The 27193-nt window shown below is 29.7% G+C and overlaps 1 protein-coding gene across 3 annotated transcripts in view; it reads right to left on the bottom strand.

Annotated features, from left to right (window-relative positions):
* Positions 1–27193, bottom strand: part of LOC120417981 (EH domain-binding protein 1) — a 62945-nt gene continuing 35752 nt past the window's right edge. Inside the window, exons 5-11 of one of the 3 annotated variants that reach the window (XM_039580221.2) lie at positions 9936–10345; positions 9656–9754; positions 5349–5699; positions 5096–5219; positions 4860–4956; positions 4610–4798; positions 146–1252 (exon numbers count right to left, since the gene is read on the bottom strand). In XM_039580221.2, the coding sequence (XP_039436155.1) occupies positions 1171–1252; positions 4610–4798; positions 4860–4956; positions 5096–5219; positions 5349–5699; positions 9656–9754; positions 9936–10345 (1352 nt within the window). In that variant the 3' untranslated portion in view covers positions 146–1170. Of the gene's footprint in view, positions 1253–4609; positions 4799–4859; positions 4957–5095; positions 5220–5348; positions 5700–9655; positions 9755–9935; positions 10346–27193 lie in introns of all 3 variants that reach the window. The other 2 variants (XM_039580223.2, XM_039580222.2) reach the window with 2 other exon arrangements.

Genomic DNA, 27193 nt, shown 5'->3' with positions numbered 1-27193 from the left:
TCTTGTGTTGTGAGTTTGCAGTGTGTATGATTAAATTAATAATACTATTTTTACAATTTAAAATAGTTTCCCATTAACTACGCTACGCTCGAATGACTAGAATAATATATTTTGTTTATTTCGATCCTGCTTCCATCATCCTCGAAGAAAAAAAAAACATTCTCTCTCTTTCTCTCTGCATCAAGCCTGAAACTCTCTTTCTATTGCGCGTAAAGCCCGAACCCGAACCTTGTTTAAGTATATGCTCTTTAGCTTTCCTTTCGATCTTATCTACAATTCGAATTCATGTGTTCATGTTCTCAATGTGGTGTGTAGAGTAAGAGTGCGGGGTAATGTATCGCGGTCGTGTCACTCCTTAGTTGCAAAAAATATTGGTATTGTCCCCCTGATACAAAACAAGTACAAGCTTAAAACTTAGTTATTTTTTGGATTTTTCATAATTATCACGTGATAGTTTCCTCTTAGCATTATTGTGTGTTTTAGCCCTCTTTGTTCAATTCAAAGTTTTTACCAGCTCTTATATTAAAGCATAAGCGCTTAAATTTAAATAAAAATGAGTGTTAAAATAGTTGGACTGATTAAAAACAAGCTAATAAATAGTTACAGCTCTAGGCGATTTAAAAGTGAGAGACAGATTCGACCCTCCCGCGATCCGAGGGCACTCCCGGTCGAACCTCCCAGGCTTAGGTTTGCTTACCTTAACGAATATTTACAACCAATTCTGTCTGTCAGAACAAAACTTAATGAAATCCCAATAATGTTTCTTTGTATCTCTGAAAAAAGTAGCTTTGCTCACTTGTTCATTCTTTCTTTCCTTATTTTGGTACATCCACGAAACAACATCTAAAGCAATCGTAAAGTTATCTTTACCAAAGAAATCAAACTCCTTTTTTTCTCGGACGGAATTGAGACAGAACTAAAGCTTCGACGACGACGACGAGTAATGTAATGTTTGTAAGTGATGATTGTTGTTTGTGTGGATTTTTCTAGCTCAATCTCTCGTTTTTTCTTTGTCCCCAATCCAACGGATTCAAAATTCATCATGCTTTAGAATTTGGATCAGAAAACAATTACCTTTTCAGGGGACCGCCACGCCGGTTGATGTCTGAGTATTCGGGGTAAAGGGGTGATGTGATGTGACAGCAAAAAAGAGGGCGCCCTAGCCTTCATCTACTGGATGACACACTTTTCGTCCTTGTGGTTGATGTCGACCGTTTCCAGCTTCCGCTCGATCTCGTCATCGTCCTCGATGCTGGAAAGAGATTGCAAGAAGACGGAAAACGTTGAAAAGTTTAACACAATAGAATGTACTTGAAATAAAACATGTAAAATGTAAAGAATGAATGAATGATTTTAAGAAAAAAAACAAGAGAAGGGACCATCCATAAATCACGTGGACACTTTTTTTGAAATCTCAGACTCGCTGATTAAGATGAGCTGCTCATTTGTACGGCTCTTTTTCGAAATTTTGATGAAAAGGCTATTTTTAGGAATGGTTTGATTATTTTTGATGTTTTATTGGACTTGTATTAATTATTTTGAAAAAAAAAAACTTAAAACGAGAAGATTTGCTTGAAAACCATAAGTCTTGGTGGTCTCTATGTCAAGATTTCTGATCTGAACGTTTGAATAATCGAATGGAGAGACCTCTCAAACTTAAATCGATGAATTTTGAGAAAATTGCTATACATTTGACAAAATTGCGTTGATTTCTGTTGTCTTTCAAAGTAAATTGTTAAGAAAGCTGCAGTAGACCTGCCAACGAAATATATCGAATCAGCTCTCAAAATTTTCAGGAAATAGCCACTTTTTAACCTGCCATTGTTTATCGTTAAGTACTTGAATAAGAACACCGCTGGTAAATTTTGAGAAATTTGGCATTATTTTGCATATTACATTTTCATTCTCAAAAACAAATTTAATACTACAATTTGTTGAAAATTTAATAAATAAAAATTCAAAAATCATTTCATCTTGAAACGTTTTTTTTGTGAGCCATGGTTCAATCGCTCTTGTCAGTGAACCGGCTCTTTGAACGGCTCACTTTTTCATTGCCCACCTCTAACTGAAGGGCAATCCATAAACCACGTCCACACATTATGGTGAAGAAAGGGAGATTTTCAAAGATTGTTCATTTTGATGAATTATATTTTTTCCTCGAACAACATATTAACGAGATAATAATGCTACAAAAAAAGAGAATTAATGACGATCATTTATCGAAAAAGCATTGAATTTATAAAGAGAAAACCCTTTAAAGTAAAGCTGGAAGAATAGAAATCACGATTTAAGAAAACAAAAATCCAAATCAAATGAACATGATAAAATAACAAGAAATAAAGAGTCTGCGATCAGCAGAGCAGCGGGTCAGACGTGCGTCCCTTCAGTGCATCGTGACGTGACGCAATGTTCGAACTGCTTGCAGTTTGGACATGGTGGAAGGAACTGTTTCATCAAGAGTCGTTGTGTAACCTGCGGAGGTGAGCACAAAACTCAAGCTTGCGAAACAATCAACGAGAACATCGAAGCCAAGTGCTTCAATTGCGGCGGCGACCATTCGACCAAGAATCGAAGCTGCCCAAAACGAGCTGAGTTTGTGAAAATTCGACAGCAAGCGACGACGAAGCACCAACCTAATCGCCGCAAAACACCACCAGCATTCACGGATGTGGATTTTCCTGCCAGGAGCAGGATCTGCTCGAGTGGTTCCAAATCTGCAGCCATTGCCGTTGAATCAGCGGCAAAAAGTTGCAGAGAATACAACACCTCCAGGCTTCAGTCAGCAACCGAGGGAAAACCACCAGCATCAACAGATGAAGGCAGTAGTGACCTGTTTTCACCACAAGAACTTCTGAACATTTTCATCGAGATGACAACAACACTGCGTGGTTGCAAAACTCGTGCAGAACAAGTAAGAACGCTTGGAGGATTTATCTTGAAATACAGTTCGTAGTTTACTCGTTCTATTGATTTTGAATAATTCAAAGAATTATTTTTATTTTAGTTTTAAGTTAGGATTAGTTGTTAAAGTGATTTTTTCTTTTTTACCCAAATGTATTCAATTCAATGCAAAAATGTAAAACAATTTGAAGTAAATAAATGAATGTGAAAAAAAACGAAAAATACAACAAAGATGAAGAGCATTAGGCCATACCACTTAGCATGTAAAAGAAATGTAATTATTATAAGAATGTATAAATAACACTTATTTCTATCATAATATCTGAGAACCAGCCTTGAAAAAGTGTATTAAAACAATAAAGTACTTATAACTTTTGATAGGGTTGTCAGATCTTCAATCTTTTGGGCTCATTGGAAAGGTCTTTTGATTGCCTATCCAACGATGGGTCGCATGATAGATCCGAACAACATTTCATCAAAATATTTGAGATCCGGCCTCAATAAGGTGTATAAATAACACTTAAGTGCTTATAACTTTTGATGGGGTTGTCTGATCTTCAATCCATTGAACGCGTTGGAAAGGTCATTCAAATACCTTTCTAACAATATATAGCATGATAGGTTTTCTTACAAAAACCACCCTTTTTTACAATCATAAGAAGTTTAGCTGAAATCGTTTTTTTTAGCATAACTTTTGAGGTACTTATCTGAACTTCACAATATTAACTAGGGTCTTGTGGGAGCCCAAGACGGATAGAATGAAACCAAAACGGTCCAAATCGGTTCGGCCAGTCCGGAGATAATCGTGTGCATATTTTTCGGTACACGGACTCACATCCAGACACACGCACAGACATTTGTTCAGAATTTGATTCTGAGTCGATAGGTATACGTGAAGGTGGGTCTACGAGGTCGAATTAAGAAGTTCATTTTTCGAGTGATTTTATAGCCTTTCCTCATTGAGGTGAGGAATTCAAAAAACAATGGAGCACCCGCAGTCGAGCAGTTTTTGACAGTTCGCTCCATAAGAAATACATTGTAGAAAAAAGCAAAAACTGCTCGAATGGAAGTGCTCAATTAAGCAAATTAATGAATCAAAAATATACCTTACCTAAACCTTAAAGAATATAGAATAAAAAAAACATAAACAAATTGAAAAAATATGATTACAGAAATTTTAAAACAAATCGATGGTACATGTTCAAAACTAACAAGTACAACAGACATCGATAATTTGAAATAATGCAATGAAATTAATTTGAAACAAAAAAAAACAATAAGTATCATGAGACTAGCAAGAAAAGATTAAATCAGAACAATTAAGAAGAAAAAGAAAACTCAATAAAACAAAACATCCATAGGAAGTATAAGAAATCGAAATAAAGGAAAAACACATACGAAAATATAAGGAAATACAACCAGAAGAAATAAAAAAAAAACTAAAAGCAAAAAAGGAATAAAATGAAAAATAAAAAAAATCTTACAAGGATATTTTGAATAATTTAGAAGAAGCAGTAGAGTGATTTTTTCAAAAAGTAAAGAAAAGCAAATCATATAGAATATAAAAGAACACAATAATAACACAAATAGTTAAACAAAAAAAATCAAGAAACTTGAAGAAATAAAAAAAAATGAAGCAAACACAAAAATCTAGGATATAAAATAAATGAGATAATCCAAAATTCATAATAACAAAAGTCCAACTTACGCCTGCTCCTGGCTGTGCAGGTTCTGCACCAGCTCGTTGCGCTTGTCCACGATCGCAACCAGCTCCGCCAGCAGCAGCGCTTCCTTTTCGCGCTGCTCCTCCGTTTTCCGCCAGTCCTCGATCGAGAGGGCCGCCCGCAGCTCCAGATTCAGCATGTCGTACTTTTTCTCAAGATCGTTCTCTTGCTCACTAAAAAGAAACAGATATTTGTTATTCTTTTGTTTTTAGATGTAAGCATTGCATGACTTACAGTAGATTAAGCTGCATCTGCCGCCTCAATAGGGCATTCTTCTTATTCACCAGCGTGAACCATTGGGACATGAGTTGATCCTCGGTTTCACTCACATCTGAAAAGAAACGTACAAAAAGAATTAAAGTTCTGACCTAAACAATGTTTATTTCCAGCAGCACAAATCAAGCGTGAAGCATGCTGACCATCACCAATTTCTGCGATTGCACCGCACGTTATGAGTCAATCAAACTTACTGTTCATGGTTCCTCCCATCACAGCGCGAAGCTTCTTCTCGAGGGCATTCGCCTTCTGGTCGATCGCTTCCTGCTCTCGCTCCAGCTTGTTTAGCTCGCTCTGGATGTAGTTGACCTTTTCCACCTACAAGAAGAAAGTTTTTTTTTAGAATTTTGAAAGCCACACGACATTAAGAGATTAAGAGGTTTTGAAGAAGTCGTATCAACCATACAGGTTAACGAAGCAATATCAATCAGCACAAAAAAACCTTACCCGGCCCTCATTTTTCGGGGTGATCAACGCCTCCAGCAACGACGGCGAAACCTTGTTCGGCGAGGGACTTGCCCGTTTCAGCAGCAGATTACTGTTGGCGTCACTACCGTCGGTTCCACCCGGAGAGTCCTTGTTCCGCATCGCCATCGTTACGCTTGGGAAGATAAACTCCGGCTGGTTGTTGATCGGCGAGATCGTCCGCTCCGGGCTGAAGTTGACCGCCCGCTGGGCGCTGGCGTTGATCAGCTTGGTTGGCGAAGACGGCGAGTCCAGGTTGAGCAACCGGGGTGGTTTCGCCTTGCTGGCAATCAGCTGGCGGGCTTGCTCGCGAAGGCGCGCGTGGCGTTCGTTCTGCGTGATTGGTGTGCAGGAGCAGTGTGTTGGTGCAGCAACGACGACGACGACCAAATGAGCGTGTGCCGAAGAGTAATGATTTAAGCGGAACGAAAAACGGGGTTATTGGCGGTGGTTGTGGGTTGGGTGGAGTACATTTAGTGGTCACAGCATTGTGGGCTACGATTGTATACTATTCTTAGAAATTATATGGTACAAAAGTCAATATTTACATAAACACAGATCTCACGGAACCAGATCTTCTTGCGCCCTTCGATAAAGTTGTAGAAAATTTAATTTCCTAGAAGAATCTCACACTTGGGCAATTTTGGGCGAGACCTGCGCCACCAGCTGCCAAAATTCTGAAGCGATGTTTTCATATTTATTTTTGCGATTTTCCCTATACACTCAACCCCAGATGGTTTTCGTTTGAAACTTTTTTTTTAGTTTGTACCCCGTTGGTTGGTCAAAGTCAAACTAAAAAGTGACGAATTGTCACTTTTTACACGGCGCACACGCACACTATCAAGACGAACGTTTGATAGTGTGTGTGAATTCCTGATCCTCCTGATATCAAATTCCAAAGGTACCGACCGGGATTAGATCCCTGAACCATCTGCTTGTGAGACAGAAGCCGTAACCATTAAGTCACGGAGCCGGTTATTATAATATATATTTGCATATACTATCAAAACAAATTTGAAGAAATTTGGTTGTATCACTGGCGAGACATAGCAATTTGAAGTTAGCAAAGTTTGACAGTCTGCTTTGCGCACGGTAAATTTTGAGCTTAAAATCGTCTCTAACCAGATTATTTTATGATAGATCTGTAGTTTCTTAAAATAAATCTGTATTTTATCTGCATCATGTCGAGTTCGAAGCCATAGAAGACATTTTTATACTTTTAACAAAAGATTTAAGCTTTTTGATCATATTTAATCATAAATGAAATCACTAAATTGCTGAAATTTTTAAGCATAATCATTTTGTTTAATCTGTATTTACAGATTTTTGTGATTTTTGGGATCGAAAATCAGTCAAATACAGATTTACATGCAGCAATTCAGCAAGAAAACAGCATGATTCGAAAAAAAAGGTTTTCCGATCGGGCTCAAAAATTTTCTGGGGGTTCCTTGGCCGAAATAATTAGACCCGTATTTTTTTGATTGGCCATTAGGGTGACCTACGTCGTGTTAGGGTGGTCCGAAAAATGTCAATTTTCGCCGATTTTTGCAAAAACAACTTTTTTCAAAAAATCATATCTCCGCGCCATTTCATCCGATTTAAGAAGCAGTATTTGTAGATTCTGCTCGGTTTGTTCTAGAGGTCGTATCGAGGTGCTCCGATTTAGATGAAACTTTCAGGGTTTGTTTGTCTATACATGAGATGAACTCATGCCAAATATGAGCCATCTACGACAAAGGGAAGTGGGGTAAAACGGGCATTGAAGTTTGAGGTCCAAAAAAAACATGAAAAATCTTAAAATTGCTCGCATTTCCGTTAAACTTCATCAATTCTAACTCTCTTAGATGCATTCGAAAGGTATTTTGAAGCCCTTTAAAATGTGCTATAGACATCCAGGATTGGTTTGACTTTTTCTCATAGCTTTTGCAAATTATTGTTAAAAATGGATTTTTTTAAAACCTTAATAATTTTGGCAACAGCCTCCAACGCCCATACTCCCATAGGTCAAAAGTTAGGGAATTTCATGGACTATAAACCTACGGTAATAACTTTTTGGCCAATCGCGGTTTTTCTCATAGTTTTACGATTTTTCTAGAACAAACATTTTACAACGTTAGTTTTTGCCCTTCCGAGCCACGTAGCCCAGTGGTAACGCTTCCGCCTCGTAAGCGGTAGATCGGGGTTCAAATCCCGGCTCGGACCAACACAACTGGTGATCTTTTCCCTTCTGGAATCGATTGCTTAGTAAAGGGAAGGTAGTGTATCGTCACAAACTGGACCTTATCACGACACCTTAGGGAGGCGACCTATGGAATGTTAACATTAACCTTAACATGTTAACATTAAGTTGAGAATGAAACTGCCACTGAATCCGCTTTGTAAATGCCGGCCCCGATATTCTTCAAGGGTGTTCCCCTCAGGAACTGGGAAAGATTTACTTTTTTACTTACTTCAAAAGTCCATTCGAATACATCTAAGAGAGTTGGAATAGATGAAGTTTTACGGTAATGCGAGCAATTTTAAGATATTTCATGTTTTTTGGACTTCAAACTTCAATGCCCGTTTTACCCCACTTCCCTTTGTCGTAGAGGGCTCATATTTGGCATGAGTTCAACTCATGTATAGACAAACAAACGCTGAAAGTTTCATCCAAATCGGAGCATCTCGCGACGACCTGTTTCACATCGGTGAAAATCTCGCTCTTAAGCTGTCTTGGACGCAAAAGAAAAGTGATTAGTTTGGCTATTTAGGAAAAATAGTAAGAAGTTTCCAAAATCTAGCTCAACATTTGAAAAGGTCGTACGAAAACTTAAAATACAGTTTTGAAGGTCTCGGGACCAAAGAGCCTAAATTTGAAAATATTTTTATCGGATTCCACGGAAAATTTCACATAACACATCAAAAATTGGTATAACTTCACCATACTCACCATACTTTTCGATACTCTGAAATACGATTTTTTGAAAATAAAAACTCGTATCTCAGAAAACGGGAAAAAACGACTTTTTCACTAAAACTGCGATAACTTGAAAATTTCAGCGATGACCTATACATGTTAGGGTACCAAAATTTTCGTACCTACTTGAAATACGCAACAAAAGTCCATCCAGAGAAACAGCGCGCGCTTGTAGGTAAACAATCAGGCAGGCAGGCGAGCAAGCTAGTGAGAGAGTTTGAACCTGGGAGAGAGCACATGCGTGTACAAATTGGAAATAAACATCGTTGTTAGGTAGCCCCTTACAGCTGGCCGCGCAAAAATGGTCAGTTTTTGGCGCTAATAACTTCACGGGTAAAAATCCTAAAAATATGGTGTCTTCTTTCTACATCTGAGAAATGGTAAGAATCGGATAATTATGGCGCCTTCCACAGGTAAAAAAGTAAAACAGTTGCTTTTCTCCATACATTTTGATGATTTTTCCCATACAAACTTTAATCGATTGGAGGGAGGGGTTCCCGTAGTCAGAATGAGCTCAAATTTGGAATTTAGCTCAGTGATGGGTCAATCTTGGGATTTCAGGGGGTAGTCCCAAAAAAGCCCGGATTTGGACCACCCTAGTGTATATGTTGTATTTAGGATTTTTTTTGGTAAGAATTGGATTACTATTGCGCCATCCGCAGGTAAAAAAGAAACAGTTACTTTTCTCCATACATTTGATGATTTTTTCCATACAAATTTCAAGCGATTAGAGGGAGGTGTTCCCGTGGTCAGAATGAGCTCAAATTGGGAATTTTTCCTAGTGATGAACCAATCTTTGATTTCAGGGGGCAGCCCCGAGGATGCCCGGATTTGGACCGCCCTACTGTGTAGTTTTTAATAGAATCATGAAATATTGGTGAAAATTTAATTCAATTTTAATCTAGGTACTTTGTTTAACGTGACCAAACATATACCGGCATTGTTTCATAAAAAACAACCCCAAAATCAACGAAAAAGAATTCTTGTAAAAGTGAAACCAGTAGCATGAACTCAAAAACAACAATTCAGAACTTCAATATGTTGACAGATAAGAATTCAGGAGTCAAAATTCAAATTGAACACGGGAAGTGTCAATAGACTATTTTTTATTCATGGTTTGATAATAATGTTATAAATATACAAGAGAATACCACTATGATTATTAAGCCACGAGACAAGACAGTTTAAAAGCCGATAATTTTTCTATGAATAATATACAATCGCATCTACAAAGTAATGTTGGAACAGTTTTTAAAGCACGTCGTTTAGTGCTTTTTTTAAATCAAATACAATTACTTAAACTAAAAGAAAGAAAAGGAAGACCAAAACTTACAGCGTCCATGTCACCACTTTTATCTATACTAGTGGTTCTAAGCTTTTCAATCATTAATTTAGCTTTTTCACTCATTTCCTTATGCCGCATAATGATTCTCTAAAATAAAAAAAGAAAAGAAAAACCAAACAAAACCAAAACGAAAAGAAAAATCAAACTATAAACCAAAACAAATATACAAAATTGCACACTCGCTAAAGGGGAAAAAATAAATCGAAATCAAACTCCACAACCAAAAGTTGAAAACCCTTTCGTCAACACCAATGACACTGTCACTCACGTTTGTCATGGCCGTGTCCAACGAGGGCGGCACCCGCAGCACGTCCCCTTCCTCGTCACTTTTACCGTTGACTTTCTCCGTCTCGTCAACCTGCTCGGCCTCCCCGTTCGATGTGGTGGTGTTATTGTTTAGACTATTGTTGGACTGCTCCGACGAACCATTCGGCATCGGTCCGGTTCCGTCCAGCGCGGACGGGGTTGTTCCGAACGCGGCCAGCTTTTCTTTGGTTGGCGAAAGCACCTTACCCAGCAGGGCCTTCGAGAGTTGGGCCTTTCCGGCGGCGGCGGCGTCCTTTTTGAGCGGATCGTCCTCGCGGGGCGTGATCATGTCGTTCAGGTTGAGGAGGTCTTTCGTGAGCTTGTCCGATTTGTAGTTGCCGATGACGTAGCTCGAGTCGTCCGAGGTTTCACCTGTTGGGAGAGAGTTGAAATTAGTGCGAGTCAAGGCAAGAGGGTTATTGGAGTAAAGCCAGAGTTATTGGCGGTTCATGAAAATTAGTTTGGAGCCAATTGTGCGCAAATCTGCCATTCAGTGGGTTATCGATAAGCTGTTTTGTAATGATTTCAAAATAATATGTACAATTTTATGATTTTTACTGAATATCCTACGAAAAATTAGGAAATTGAATAAGAAATGTCCTTTGCAGTGAAAAAAATATGATTAATCAGAAAACCAATTTCTTTTTGAAAACATTCAAAAAGTGTACAGAAAATTGTAATTATTTGTTATAAAACATTCTATACAATCATTGAAAAAACAAAATTAACTTTATAGTTGTCAGATACTATTCCTAGTACCAACCACTAGTGTCTTACTTTTAACTACAAGGACATCAGCCCAGGGCTCTTAAGTGTTTGAGTTAAGCACAGAGCGATGGCTCAGGATACCCATATTTACACTTAGATTTTTTTTTTGATGTTCAGTTTTGACAACAAAAAACGACATCGGGGATAAGGATAACTTCTGACTCGATTCCTTAGGCAAAAATAAGTAACTTTGCCAATTTAGAGCTAAATCGCTTGAGGTGTAAGGGGTTTACATGTAGAAAATCAAAAATTTCATATTTGAGAAAATTTAATAAATCCACTTAAAAGATGATTTTCAATCACTCCTGAATGTTTCATGAAGATTTTTCATGATTAAACTGAGTAAGAGATGATTTACGTTCAAAATTTTGCCAAGCGCAAAGCGAACTGTCGAACTTTGTGAGCGTTTTTCTCTGAACACCGAGTTGGTTTACGATATCTCGAGATGGGATGAATCAAACTGGCTGAAATTTGAGATGAAAACTTACAAGATATTTCCCATGTGCATTACGAAGCCCGATTTTCAAATTTTTCTTTTTGAAAAAATACAAAAATCAAAAACTGGCGTTTTTGTGTGTGTGTGGTCCAATCCAATACCCGCTAACCGGTAGCGAAATTATGAGAAAGTAGGTATAATTTGTATCAGACTTTGTATATGCCGAATGCTGATACAACTTATCTCAGTCCCGAGTGTATGGGTGGTGATAGCCCTCGCGCTGCTTCCAACGACCCATTTCAGAATGGCAGAGATCCTAGCGGCCCAATTCCGAGGTCGTTGGGGATTGTCCGGCCCCGCCTTAACATAGAAGCAAGCACCAGACGGATCCTTGATCTATCTTAAGACTCCCAATCGACCCTTAAACCTTCACCGATTTAGCTCAAAATTGGTACAGTTACTTCTGTTTACTAAAAGAATCGATCCAGGAGGTATCTCTTAAAAAAATTCAAAATTTTCATTTGTTCTTGTCACTCTACTGCCGATGCGAAAAACCAAACAGCGAAAAAACTAACATTTTCTAAATAAATTCAACAAATATGAAATCTTCAAAAATGGAAGCCCTCATAATTTTGATTCATTGCGAAAAAAAGGAATCAGTCTTTATAAAAATAAACAAATGATTCACAAAATATTTTTTTTTAAATCGAGGATGATCAGTGTTGTAAATGAGTGATAGAAAAAAACTATCTTTTGATGATTTCTGCAGCGACCGTCACTTGTTAAATATTTATTATCGCGGACTTTCTTTAATATAAAACAATGTACACTTGTTCCGTTGTACTTCAACTCTGCTCGTCCAAGGACGAGCTCACCTTTATTAAGTATTTCCATGTCAGTAGATCAACTACCTCCCTAGTATTATAATTGACTACCTATCGACTTCATTTTATCTCTTAGATTTAGTCATTGCGTTTACCTGTTGACGTACATAAGTTTTATTGTCTTATATCGCCAAACAGAGATGGTAAATATGGGAAAAAGGGCGTGTTGTGGTTCAGGCCACAACATCACTATCCCCCTCGGAAAAAGTTTTTTATTATCTAAGAGATCTTTTTTTATCTTATCATTTAATGTTGTCAATAGTGCTACAATACTTTGAAACCTATTTATGTGACATTTATAGATGTGTTGTCTGAATTTGTAGAGGTTTTGTTTTATGTAGATTGTTGTCATTTGTTTCATAAGTTTTCATGATGTTTTTGATTTTTTCTGAAATACGGTATTGTTTTGTTTGGTACATATTGTTTACAAAATTTACTTAAACTAATGTTAGTTGATGGAACCGATTACCCGCGGTTTACTCGGGATTAGTAGGATACAATAAAAGTAGTAAATCAGTGATAATTCTTATGGCTAAATAATAATATTTTTATGTTTACTGATTTTGAATGGATTCGTTTCATATTTTTGTTTACTGTGCTATTATTAATTTTCCTTTTAATTTAATATGTTTTTTCCTAGACAGCAAAAATAATGTTTTACAATTGAAAGACGCGAAAATTATGCTAGTTACATTGATTACATTTCCTAAAATTTGAAAGATTTCAATAAAATATATTTGAAATGTGAAATGTGCAGGATGACTGTAGGCGTTGAAAATGTGTAAATATACTTTGTGATGATGGTGCTGAAGATGTCTTGATGTTGTTGTTTTGGAACCATTTCGATTGTTAACGGTTTCGTTTTCGTGAATCTTTTGATGACGACCACGATCTCGGCGACGATTAGATGAAGATGAAGATGGCGAAACAATTAGAATTGTTTGGTCTGAAGGTTGGAACGTGGGGGTCTCCTTCCCCCTACAAAAATAAGTTTTGTCTTATGCAGATTTTACTTATTTACTTTGTATTTATTTTACTTAACTACAAATGTATTTTATAAAATTTCAAAACTATGTTTAGTGATAATTGAGATGTTTGTTTTTGTGTTTATATGTGTGTTTTTAGTGTATGTATTCATTTTATAATTATGTTGTATGTTGAATTGTTTTTATAATGCATGTATTTTTGTAAATAATTATTTTTGAACATTTTTTTTTGTAATTCAGTTGGTACATCTATAATGTTTATATTTTCATGGATAATAACTGATTTTTCCCTTTTTATACATTTTTGGTAACGTTATTTTTAAGGGATCTATATATTCATAAGTATCTACGAAATTGTTTGTTGTTCCTTTTTTAATACTATCATTCAAGTCATGTTTATTGAGTATAAAGTCACAATTTGTAATCTCCTTATTTTGTTATGCACTAACTTACAGTAAAATAAGTAAAATAAGAGAAATTGCTATAAAAAATACGTCAAACTAGTTATTATACTAAATGAAGTGAAATTATGATGTTTGTGTTATGACAGCAATTAGTAAACCTATTTGAAAATATTTCCATGTATATTGTTCGTTTGAAAACTTTTTTAACTTTAAGATTATTTCTTGTGTCTGATTTGAAAGTGGAAAATATGAATCAATCTTGTGTGAATTTTTTGATTAGTACATTACATTATGTTGCAGTGTTCTTAATAGAAATTTATTCAATATATGATGGTTTTAAATTTATGTTTTAAAATTAATATATGAAATTGATTTTTACAAACCAAATTAAATCAATCAAACTTAAATCATATTTACAATATAGATTGATTTAATTTGAAGTGTTAAAAGTTTGATTTCGATATCTTTGATATCTCGCCTGTTTTTTTTTTCGACATACTATGATTTTAAATTAGGAAACTATTTTGCTAGTTTTTGAATTATTTGTAATATTCGTATACTATGTATAATGAATTGATTTACTTTTAGCTTTTTGCATTGCATTTTTCTTTGTTCAATCTGTTATATGTTCTGAACCATTTATTTTTATTTTTTACGAATAATTTGTTTTGAAAATGATTTTGTATTCAGCAAAAAATTTTGCTTTGGTTCATTTTTGTGCACGCTGAATGCTTTTCTTAGATTTTTGCTAGAAAGAATTTTTATTATACTTTTGCTGAACTTATATCTAAATCAGATGTATTCTCCGGAAAAATATATATGATTTAAAATGTTTTGTTCTTATGATCAAGGTAGAGTAAATCTTTAACATTCATTGATAATTGATATTGGCCAGCTATCAACATAATTGATGGTTAAGATATGTCTATCATGATTGTGTGTGTGTGTGTTTTTTTTTTGTTTATCAGTAAGAATACTGATTACTTAGATCATCTAAGTATTCTATAAATTGTTGGTAGAAGTGATCATTTTTATTTAAAAAAATATTTTTCTCGTTTTCAATGAAATAATTTTTAAATTTGTTTTGTTGGTAATCTAGTTTTTGACATTGTTTTTTATCTTCATTTTTTATAATTTTAATTTGCTCATTATGTTTTTCGTTAAGCTCGAAAATTTTTGAATTATTTTTGATTTCCCCATAATTTTCATATTCTGCTGTTTTTTGATTTTTATGTAGAATTGGATTTTCAGTATTGTCACAAAGGTTTTCACTGATATTTGGATTGTTGAAATTTTCAGCTTGAATATACGAGATTTCATCATTTGAATTGTTTTTCGCTAAATAATTTTTATTTTTTGGCATACTGTTTTGCCAGTAATGATTATATTTTGTGTTATAGTTGTGGCAATTATTTGTGTTATTATAACCATTGTTGCGAGAGTTGTTATTTTGAAATTACCATTGGTCATATTATTATTATTGTTGTTATCGTAATTGTTTATAAAATAAGGTCTTTTGTTTTTAAAAAATGAAACGAAAGTTTTACCCTTATAATAAGGGTTAATTTTTGTATCTTTATAATGAATGTTTTCCCTTTTAGGAACAAAATATTTCCAATTATTTTTACTGTGAAAGTAATTCATGTTATTTTGTTGTCGGATTCTATAAATATTTTCTTGTTTTGCATCATTATTGTTATTGTGCAATGGATTAAAATTGTTACCCTTATACCTGGGATTGAAGTTTTGGGGACTTTTTTTCCCAGAATTCAAACATGGTTGAAAATGGTTTTTGAATTTAAAATATTGAACTCCGTTGTTTTGAGCTGTAGATTGTTCTAAATTTCCTGCTCTGTCAATTAATGGTAGAAATTTACCATACATTTTTTTGTCACCTAAATTTAATTTTTCCAAAGTAATTTGGATTTCGTCTAAAGTAGACGCTTGGCCTAAAATAATAATTGTGTCGATGGACAACAAATCTTTTATTTTCCATACAGCTTTACCCATGGCATGCTGATGGAATAATTCAAATTCGGAGCCACAATTGTTTTTTATTTTTGTCAGAATATAATTAAGTCTAGCAATGAAATCAGTTAAGGTTTCATTTTGTTTGATTGATGATGCATTCATTTCGTCTAATAATTCCAACATCAATTTTAAACTTGGTTTAAATCTATCTTGCAAAAAAGATTTAAGTTGGTCCCAAGTATCAATTTTTTTTGTTTTTGAATTCATATTGTACATTTTCCGAAAGTTTACAGTATTTAATCACTGTAAGGAAATGTTTCTCATTTATATTTTTTGTTTTATAGATTTCGTGAAAAAGATCCACAATTTCTATAAAGGATTTTAATTTTTGCACCGAACCGTCAAATAGTTCGATGTGTTCAAATTTCAACCAATTTTCCATGTTTGTTAAAGTATTTTTTATTATATGTTACCAATCGTGTCCGTGTTTACTGCAGGGTTCCTGGCCGAAGATCCTTTTTTTTAATCACTTTACTTCAGCTACATTTTTGACTCCTGACACCAAATGTTAAATATTTATTATCGCGGACTTTCTTTAATATAAAACAATGTACACTTGTTCCGTTGTACTTCAACTCTGCTCGTCCAAGGACGAGCTCACCTTTATTAAGTATTTCCATGTCAGTAGATCAACTACCTCCCTAGTATTATAATTGACTACCTATCGACTTCATTTTATCTCTTAGATTTAGTCATTGCGTTTACCTGTTGACGTACATAAGTTTTATTGTCTTATATCGCCAAACAGAGATGGTAAATATGGGAAAAAGGGCGTGTTGTGGTTCAGGCCACAACACACTATAGCTTGTGAGTTGTCATTAGGTCTATTCCCGTACTGCAGAATTCTGCAATTCTGCACAAAAACGGCAGCAGAGCGTTCCCGTACTTTTCTGCAACAAAAGTAACTTTTCTCTCAGGCAGAACTTCTGCAGTGAGAGAGGTAGAAGTTGCAACAAAACCGTTCCCGTACTTTTCTGCAAGCTCTCTCTTCTCTTTCTTGTTGAAAAGTTACTGCAATTTGGTGTGATGGATGTTGACTACACGCCTCGCTACACGCTTACATAAAATCTGCAAGTTGGGTGAAATTAAGCATTTTATTATAAGTTGTAATCATAAATGATTTTGGGATAGTTTTCTAATTTCTGGTTTTATTGAGAACGATTTTTTTATGTAAACGATTTCAGGCTTAGTTCATTTTTGTAAATGATATAGCGATTTTTTTAGTGTTTATATTTTTACCTGATAAAACATTGATAACTTAAGCCATAGTGTGACAGCACGGCTAGTACCCCAACAAAAAAATGTACTAAAGAAACAAATTGTTTTAAAACACTTTTAAAAGACACATTTCTTTTGAGTTTAATAATTTCAAATAAATATTTGTTTAGGAATAATTTTTGATCTTCAATTGTTTTTGAATATACCTCAGAATATACTAAATATGTGTGTTAAATAACAAGTAAGTTTAATTGGCAAATAATAAATTATACCTTTAACGGTGCTACCAATTTGTATTCTTATATTAACCAAGAAAAAAAATTTATTTGTCGAAATTAAAATTCATAAATTCTTAAAATCTTAAATTCTTAAATTCTTAAAATCTTAAATTCTTAAATTCTTAAAATCTTAAATTCTTAAATTCTTAAATTCTTAAATTCTTAAATTCTTAAATTCTTAAATTCTTAAATTCTTAAATTCTTAAATTCTTAAATTCTTAAATTCTTAAATTCTTAAATTCTTAAATTCTTAAATTCTTAAATTCTTAAATTCTTAAATTCTTAAATTCTTAAATTCTTAAATTCTTAAATTCTTAAATTCTTAAATTCTTAAATTCTTAAATTCTTAAATTCTTAAATTCTTAAATTCTTAAATTCTTAAATTCTTAAATTCTTAAATTCTTAAATTCTTAAATTCTTAAATTCTTAAATTCTTAAATTCTTAAATTCTTAAATTCTTAAATTCTTAAATTCTTAAATTCTTAAATTCTTAAATTCTTAAATTCTTAAATTCTTAAATTCTTAAATTCTTAAATTCTTAAATTCTTAAATTCTTAAATTCTTAAATTCTTAAATTCTTAAATTCTTAAATTCTTAAATTCTTAAATTCTTAAATTCTTAAATTCTTAAATTCTTAAATTCTTAAATTCTTAAATTCTTAAATTCTTAAATTCTTAAATTCTTAAATTCTTAAATTCTTAAATTCTTAAATTCTTAAATTCTTAAATTCTTAAATTCTTAAATTCTTAAATTCTTAAATTCTTAAATTCTTAAATTCTTAAATTCTTAAATTCTTAAATTCTTAAATTCTTAAATTCTTAAATTCTTAAATTCTTAAATTCTTAAATTCTTAAATTCTTAAATTCTTAAATTCTTAAATTCTTAAATTCTTAAATTCTTAAATTCTTAAATTCTTAAATTCTTAAATTCTTAAATTCTTAAATTCTTAAATTCTTAAATTCTTAAATTCTTAAATTCTTAAATTCTTAAATTCTTAAATTCTTAAATTCTTAAATTCTTAAATTCTTAAATTCTTAAATTCTTAAATTCTTAAATTCTTAAATTCTTAAATTCTTAAATTCTTAAATTCTTAAATTCTTAAATTCTTAAATTCTTAAATTCTTAAATTCTTAAATTCTTAAATTCTTAAATTCTTAAATTCTTAAATTCTTAAATTCTTAAATTCTTAAATTCTTAAATTCTTAAATTCTTAAATTCTTAAATTCTTAAATTCTTAAATTCTTAAATTCTTAAATTCTTAAATTCTTAAATTCTTAAATTCTTAAATTCTTAAATTCTTAAATTCTTAAATTCTTAAATTCTTAAATTCTTAAATTCTTAAATTCTTAAATTCTTAAATTCTTAAATTCTTAAATTCTTAAATTCTTAAATTCTTAAATTCTTAAATTCTTAAATTCTTAAATTCTTAAATTCTTAAATTCTTAAATTCTTAAATTCTTAAATTCTTAAATTCTTAAATTCTTAAATTCTTAAATTCTTAAATTCTTAAATTCTTAAATTCTTAAATTCTTAAATTCTTAAATTCTTAAATTCTTAAATTCTTAAATTCTTAAATTCTTAAATTCTTAAATTCTTAAATTCTTAAATTCTTAAATTCTTAAATTCTTAAATTCTTAAATTCTTAAATTCTTAAATTCTTAAATTCTTAAATTCTTAAATTCTTAAATTCTTAAATTCTTAAATTCTTAAATTCTTAAATTCTTAAATTCTTAAATTCTTAAATTCTTAAATTCTTAAATTCTTAAATTCTTAAATTCTTAAATTCTTAAATTCTTAAATTCTTAAATTCTTAAATTCTTAAATTCTTAAATTCTTAAATTCTTAAATTCTTAAATTCTTAAATTCTTAAATTCTTAAATTCTTAAATTCTTAAATTCTTAAATTCTTAAATTCTTAAATTCTTAAATTCTTAAATTCTTAAATTCTTAAATTCTTAAATTCTTAAATTCTTAAATTCTTAAATTCTTAAATTCTTAAATTCTTAAATTCTTAAATTCTTAAATTCTTAAATTCTTAAATTCTTAAATTCTTAAATTCTTAAATTCTTAAATTCTTAAATTCTTAAATTCTTAAATTCTTAAATTCTTAAATTCTTAAATTCTTAAATTCTTAAATTCTTAAATTCTTAAATTCTTAAATTCTTAAATTCTTAAATTCTTAAATTCTTAAATTCTTAAATTCTTAAATTCTTAAATTCTTAAATTCTTAAATTCTTAAATTCTTAAATTCTTAAATTCTTAAATTCTTAAATTCTTAAATTCTTAAATTCTTAAATTCTTAAATTCTTAAATTCTTAAATTCTTAAATTCTTAAATTCTTAAATTCTTAAATTCTTAAATTCTTAAATTCTTAAATTCTTAAATTCTTAAATTCTTAAATTCTTAAATTCTTAAATTCTTAAATTCTTAAATTCTTAAATTCTTAAATTCTTAAATTCTTAAATTCTTAAATTCTTAAATTCTTAAATTCTTAAATTCTTAAATTCTTAAATTCTTAAATTCTTAAATTCTTAAATTCTTAAATTCTTAAATTCTTAAATTCTTAAATTCTTAAATTCTTAAATTCTTAAATTCTTAAATTCTTAAATTCTTAAATTCTTAAATTCTTAAATTCTTAAATTCTTAAATTCTTAAATTCTTAAATTCTTAAATTCTTAAATTCTTAAATTCTTAAATTCTTAAATTCTTAAATTCTTAAATTCTTAAATTCTTAAATTCTTAAATTCTTAAATTCTTAAATTCTTAAATTCTTAAATTCTTAAATTCTTAAATTCTTAAATTCTTAAATTCTTAAATTCTTAAATTCTTAAATTCTTAAATTCTTAAATTCTTAAATTCTTAAATTCTTAAATTCTTAAATTCTTAAATTCTTAAATTCTTAAATTCTTAAATTCTTAAATTCTTAAATTCTTAAATTCTTAAATTCTTAAATTCTTAAATTCTTAAATTCTTAAATTCTTAAATTCTTAAATTCTTAAATTCTTAAATTCTTAAATTCTTAAATTCTTAAATTCTTAAATTCTTAAATTCTTAAATTCTTAAATTCTTAAATTCTTAAATTCTTAAATTCTTAAATTCTTAAATTCTTAAATTCTTAAATTCTTAAATTCTTAAATTCTTAAATTCTTAAATTCTTAAATTCTTAAATTCTTAAATTCTTAAATTCTTAAATTCTTAAATTCTTAAATTCTTAAATTCTTAAATTCTTAAATTCTTAAATTCTTAAATTCTTAAATTCTTAAATTCTTAAATTCTTAAATTCTTAAATTCTTAAATTCTTAAATTCTTAAATTCTTAAATTCTTAAATTCTTAAATTCTTAAATTCTTAAATTCTTAAATTCTTAAATTCTTAAATTCTTAAATTCTTAAATTCTTAAATTCTTAAATTCTTAAATTCTTAAATTCTTAAATTCTTAAATTCTTAAATTCTTAAATTCTTAAATTCTTAAATTCTTAAATTCTTAAATTCTTAAATTCTTAAATTCTTAAATTCTTAAATTCTTAAATTCTTAAATTCTTAAATTCTTAAATTCTTAAATTCTTAAATTCTTAAATTCTTAAATTCTTAAATTCTTAAATTCTTAAATTCTTAAATTCTTAAATTCTTAAATTCTTAAATTCTTAAATTCTTAAATTCTTAAATTCTTAAATTCTTAAATTCTTAAATTCTTAAATTCTTAAATTCTTAAATTCTTAAATTCTTAAATTCTTAAATTCTTAAATTCTTAAATTCTTAAATTCTTAAATTCTTAAATTCTTAAATTCTTAAATTCTTAAATTCTTAAATTCTTAAATTCTTAAATTCTTAAATTCTTAAATTCTTAAATTCTTAAATTCTTAAATTCTTAAATTCTTAAATTCTTAAATTCTTAAATTCTTAAATTCTTAAATTCTTAAATTCTTAAATTCTTAAATTCTTAAATTCTTAAATTCTTAAATTCTTAAATTCTTAAATTCTTAAATTCTTAAATTCTTAAATTCTTAAATTCTTAAATTCTTAAATTCTTAAATTCTTAAATTCTTAAATTCTTAAATTATTAAATTCTTAAATTCTTAAATTCTTAAATTCTTAAATTCTTAAATTCTTAAATTCTTAAATTCTTAAATTCTTAAATTCTTAAATTCTTAAATTCTTAAATTCTTAAATTCTTAAATTCTTAAATTCTTAAATTCTTAAATTCTTAAATTCTTAAATTCTTAAATTCTTAAATTCTTAAATTCTTAAATTCTTAAATTCTTAAATTCTTAAATTCTTAAATTCTTAAATTCTTAAATTCTTAAATTCTTAAATTCTTAAATTCTTAAATTTTTAAATTCTTAAATTCTTAAATTCTTAAATTCTTAAATTCTTAAATTCTTAAATTCTTAAATTCTTAAATTCTTAAATTCTTAAATTCTTAAATTCTTAAATTCTTAAATTCTTAAATTCTTAAATTCTTAAATTCTTAAATTCTTAAATTCTTAAATTCTTAAATTCTTAAATTCTTAAATTCTTAAATTCTTAAATTCTTAAATTCTTAAATTCTTAAATTCTTAAATTCTTAAATTCTTAAATTCTTAAATTCATAAATTCTTAAATTCTTAAATTCTTAAATTCTTAAATTCTTTAATTCATAAATTCTTAAATTCTTGAACTTTTAATTTCTACGCCATCTTGAATCATAATAAATACACATTTTTTGAAGTCATATTTTAGGTTAGAAATTAAAATTTAGAGCATTTAAAGAATGAAAATTTTGAATGTTCCTATTTTATTTTTATTTGAGTTTTAAAAATTTTGATTTGCAGAATTTTTTAATTTTACTTGTATTTGAAATTATAATTTCTTTATGTTTCTATCTTATTATTTTCAACTGAGCTTTTGAATTTGTTGTGTTCTGAACTCATAAATATTAAAAAAAAAAACTTTGTTATTTTATTTTGAATTTTTTCAACCATTTTTTTATTTTGAATTTTTTAAATAAAGATTTTTTGAACTTTAATCATTTTGAAATATTTAGTTTTTAATTATTTGATTTTTTAAGCTTTGAATTTGTGATTTATTGTTTTTTTCTGATATAATTATTTGCATTTTTAAATTTCTCAAATATCTGATTTAATGTTTTTTTAAATGTTTCTTGATGTGGAAATATTAGTTTTTTTTTTATATATTTTTAATCATGGATTTCTTAATTTCCAGATTGCTTAATTCATGTGTATCAACATTTTTGAGTTTGTAATAATTTTTTTTTTTATTTGTCAATTTTACTGCTTCGCCGTTGTTATTTAATGTGACATCCAGTCATAATTTATTCATGTTATCCTGAATAATCTTTCAAACATTCTGCTACTAAACATGTATTTTTGGTCCCTTCTATATTAAACCTTTGTTTGTCTTTTTTCAAATCATGTTTATTAAACGTACCTGCCACTCTCATTTGTAAAATTGTTACCTACTGTAAATTCTTTAAGATGTTTCTAATATATGATTTCTACCTAAGCATAATTAATTTCTAGTTACTTAATAAGTAATACATCCATGATTTTTCAAATAAAATATTGTGCTGCATTCCCATTGCATTGCAATGTCCCAGTTCTATAGGTAAACTTCTTTCAATTACTTTTTTTAATCAACCATTTTTTTTAATATTTTGAAATAATAAAAAAAATAATACCCAATTTGAGTAACTCCACTCAACTGTGTACAATGTTGCAGAAAAAGTACTGGAACGCGCTACCCAGGCAAAATTTTTGCCGCTTCTCTACTTGCAGAACTTCTGCAAAAGAGAGAGATGAAGAGAGCCAAGGGTTTCCAGCAAGGCCTCGGACTGGCAAGTAATTAATAATTACTTTGATTTTTAGCTGGTAATTAGGAAATTCTTTAATTACTTAGTAATTCATGGTAATTAGAGTAATTTAAAGTAATTAATTGGTAATTAAAGTAATTTTTTAGTAATTAAAGCAATTGATTTTTTTTTAAATTGTTCTTCTTCAACGAAACTATTTATTTCTTATATATAATCTATTATAACAGTATTTTATTTATTTGAAATAAAAGTGAAACACAAAGATTAAAAGAGACTGGTTCTGTATATAGAAGGCCTTATTCACTATAGTTCTCTCCTAAAATTTATTTTTATCTTGTTGTTTATCGAAGCTAATTAACAACAAAAGACAACGCCATGATATATTACCCAGTAAAAAATGTTTTGTGAATCCGAAATCTATTAATCTTTATTAAGTTATTATAAAAATATGTTTCTTTTTTTTTGCAAGAACTACATAAGAATTGATAAATTTTTATGCTTTTGCTTCTAATAGGCAGTCAAAATTATTTGAAGTTTATGTGGATCAAATATTTAAAACCAAAACGTATTTAATTATCATTGATAAAAACAAAGTTTTCAAGTGATAGCCATTTAAAAATCAATAAAAATCAATGTCAATGCAGAAATTGACAGTCCTGTAATATCTCTCTATTAAGAGCTCAGCAATTTTCCCGAAAAATTTCGAAATATTTCTGAGACAAATGTTTCAATGTTAAAAATCAAACTCAGTGAAATTAAAATTGACTAATATTCAGATGCAGAAATTAAATCCAATGTAAATGTCACCTTTCACATTATTCGTATTTTCAGCAGCGGATTTTTTTTAATTTGCTTGAGAAAAAAAACATGCAAGGTAATGTCAAACCAATATTTGAAAAAAAAAAAAAAATTAAAACTTAACGTTATTTTGATGAATTTCACAAAAATCAGGGGGCCTTTTTTCAAACAACTTCTATATTTTAATGGCATTCTACTTCCAATTAACTGAAATCAATTTTAAATTATTAATCAATTATATTTAAATTTATATATTGAAGAAATACAGTACCGTAAACCGGGGTGACTTTGATAGGATTTCAATTTGTTTTTAGAATTTTTTCCAACAGGTAAGGTTTTTCTCAAGATTATTATTTTTAAAACATGTACTGGGGTAGACCACACAAAGTCCATGCACTTTTTCGGAAAAAAAGTTTTTTCAATAATGTTTAGAAAAATAGTTACGTTAAAAATTCTTAGTTTTAATTCCGGGGTGACTTTGATAGTCATAGTTTTTCTTGTTAAAATCATATTTAAGATGTTCAAACTTTATTTGTACGCTAAATGTACCATCACTAAGTTAGCTGATATAGTTTTTAAGAAAAAAATACAATGTTTATATTTAGTTTACTAAGTGTATAAGCTTTTTAGCAAAATACATATAAACTTCAGGTAAAATATTTAAATAGTTAGAATTTTGCCTAAAATTTGTTAAAACTAGTTTTGTTTATAAAATTATCGATTTATATTGCATTTTATACTGAATTCGAAGCACGAATCACAAGTTTTCACATTTTACATGAAATTTGTTCAACTGAAATTGCCTATAAATTTGGAGATTTTTTTTTATTGTGTTTCAAAAACACATATTATTTATTATTTACAAACTTTTTTAACCTTCTCCTAGTGGAAAATTGTCCAAAGAATCCGAAAATGCATTCCGTTTTCCGATTAAAAATCATGTTCATTGAGAAAATCATGACACTTTGAGAAGTTTAAAATAATGACTTTTATCAACATTTTCTTAACTATAGTTAACAAATTTTTTAAACTTGTCAACATTTTATGAAAAGTTCTTCTTGAGGTACTTTGAACACTTCTCTACCATGGTCAGTATGTTTCTAAGCCATTCCTTGCGTATTTTAATTGTACTCTTCATTTTGCGGAAAAATCGCAAACCTATCAAAGTCACCCCGGCTATCAAAGTCACCCCGTTTTACGGTACAGTATTTTTTTGCTTTTATGAAAAACACGACTTCAAAAATCGTAAGTCAACTTAAATAATCTTCTTTTGCAATTGATTGATAAGGGTTTGGTTGATCGAAACGTGAAACATAATGGAATTTCGAATCAGATAATGAACAGGTTAAATTGGCCATAAAACAAATATTATTGTTCATATCAATTGAGCTACTTATTTCTTACCTGAAAATGGTATAATTAAATACTAATGTCAATTTTATAAAAAAATAAAACAATTCCAAATTTCAAACCAATTAACTTGCTGTAGGATATTATGTAAAAATCACCCAAAGTTTCAGCGCCCTCTAGTGGGGGGCATTTTTTACGTTTGATCGCCTATAGCTATTTTCAATAAAAATTATACGCAAAATTCACAATATCCTGATTGGTACAAAAAAAATAGCATAATTTTTAAAAAAGAGCTATCGAATGAGCTATTTATAAATAATTTAGTTTTGAACCGTAGAAATGAATACTTAAATAAAATTAAATGTTTTTTATCGTAATGAAAAGTAATTAAGTAATTAATGTAATTAATCATTTTGGACCAGAAATTTAAGTAATTAATTGGCAGACTGGCAAGTAATAAACGCTTCTGGAAACCCTTGAAGAGAGCGAGCTACAAAGTACGGGAACGTGCTGCAAAAAAATGACTTATGCTGGCTGCAGAATTCTGCAGAAGCTGCAGAAATTCTGCAATTCTGCAAGTACGGGAATAGACCTATTATCTTTCTATCACTCCTTCTCTTTTCCGACCGACCATGCACGGCGTTCTGTTAAACTGCGTTGACAAATTTGTTGTTGAGGGGGGATGATTGTAAATGTGGGAATGAGGGAGAAAAAGAGAATTTTACAAAGGATTGTGTAAACACCAAGGATGTTAACGATATTTTTCACAAATACCATTATATAAAAAAGACTCAAATTTTTAAAATTTGCAGTATGAGTATCAAACGAAGCGAAACTTGAAATGCTTTTACACTTTAGTAGTTTGTTTTAATAGTAAAATTCTTACAAATTACCGTATTTTATTCGAAAATACTCAAATTTTCAATATTTGCAATATGGGTATCAAACAAAGGAAAATTTGGTATGTGATTTCACCTTTTTATAGTTCTTTTTGTTAAAAACGAAAATTTTCACAGAATGTCATATTGTTTAGAAAATATTGAAATTTTCATGGTCATGACCAAACGAAGCTTAATTTTGTATGCATTTTATTAGAGTTTGTTTTGTTAAATATGAAAAATTTCCACGCAATACCGTATTTTTTCGAAAATACTCAAATTTTCAAAACTTGCAAAAGAAGCAACATTTTGAATGCATTTTCACTTTATTTGTTTTTCAATATGGCTATCAAATAATTTTCAGTTCAGTAAAAAATAGAATTTAAAAAAATATTACAGCCATTCCACGTCAAACAGGAAGTCTCCAAATTAAAAGTGCTCCGATTTGGCTCAAATTTGGAGTGGGGGTTCTTTGGCCCAAATAATTAGACCCGTATTTTTTTGTTTGGGGATTAGGGTGGTCCTATCCGAAATAGGGTGGTTCATTAAATTGCGTTTTTCGTCGATTTTCGCAAAAACCACGATTTTCAAAAAATCATATCTCCGGAACGGCTGAACCAATTTTGGAGCGCCACAATTCAAAAGAAAGGTTATTAGTTGGGCTTTTTAGAAAAAAATATGTTGAGGTTCAAAAAAACTAGCTGAATATTTGAAAAGATCCTATGAAAATTTCATTTGCCGATTTCAAGGTCTCGGGACCAAAGAGCCCATGTCTGAAAATATTTTTCCCTGATTCCTTGTCATATTTTACATAACATATCAAAAAATTGCGAATAACACGTTTCGGAGATATGATTTTTTTAACATAAAAACTGGGTTTTCCGACGCGCCGCGCGCAAAAACGGGAAAATGACGGAAACGGGTAAAAATTAACTTTTTTCACTAAAACTACGATAACTTGGAAATTTTAGCGATGACCAATACATGTCTGGGTACCAAAAGTTGCGTCTTTCAATTAAAATTTTGGTACCCAAATATGTATAGGTCATCGTTGAAATTTTCAAGTCATCGCAGTTTTAGTGAAAAAAGTTAATTTTTATCCGTTTTTGTCATTTTTCCGTTTTTGCGCGCGGCGCGTCGAAAAACCCAGTTTTTATATTTCAAAATCATATCTCCGAAACGTGTTAATGGATATTCGCAATTTTTTGATATGTAATGTAAAATATTACAAGGAATCAGGGAAAAATATTTTCAAACATGGGCTCTTTGGTCCCGAGACCTTGAAATCGGCTAATGAATTTTTCATAAAACCTTTTCAAATGTTTGGCTAGATTTTTTGGACTTCAACATATTTTTCCTAAAAAGCCCAACTAATAACCTTT

This window comes from Culex pipiens, chromosome 2, assembly GCF_016801865.2.
Source record: "Culex pipiens pallens isolate TS chromosome 2, TS_CPP_V2, whole genome shotgun sequence".
NCBI lineage: Eukaryota > Metazoa > Arthropoda > Insecta > Diptera > Culicidae > Culex > Culex pipiens.
The sequence above is the reverse complement of the archived record's forward strand: the minus strand, read 5'-3'. Positions and strand labels throughout refer to the sequence as shown.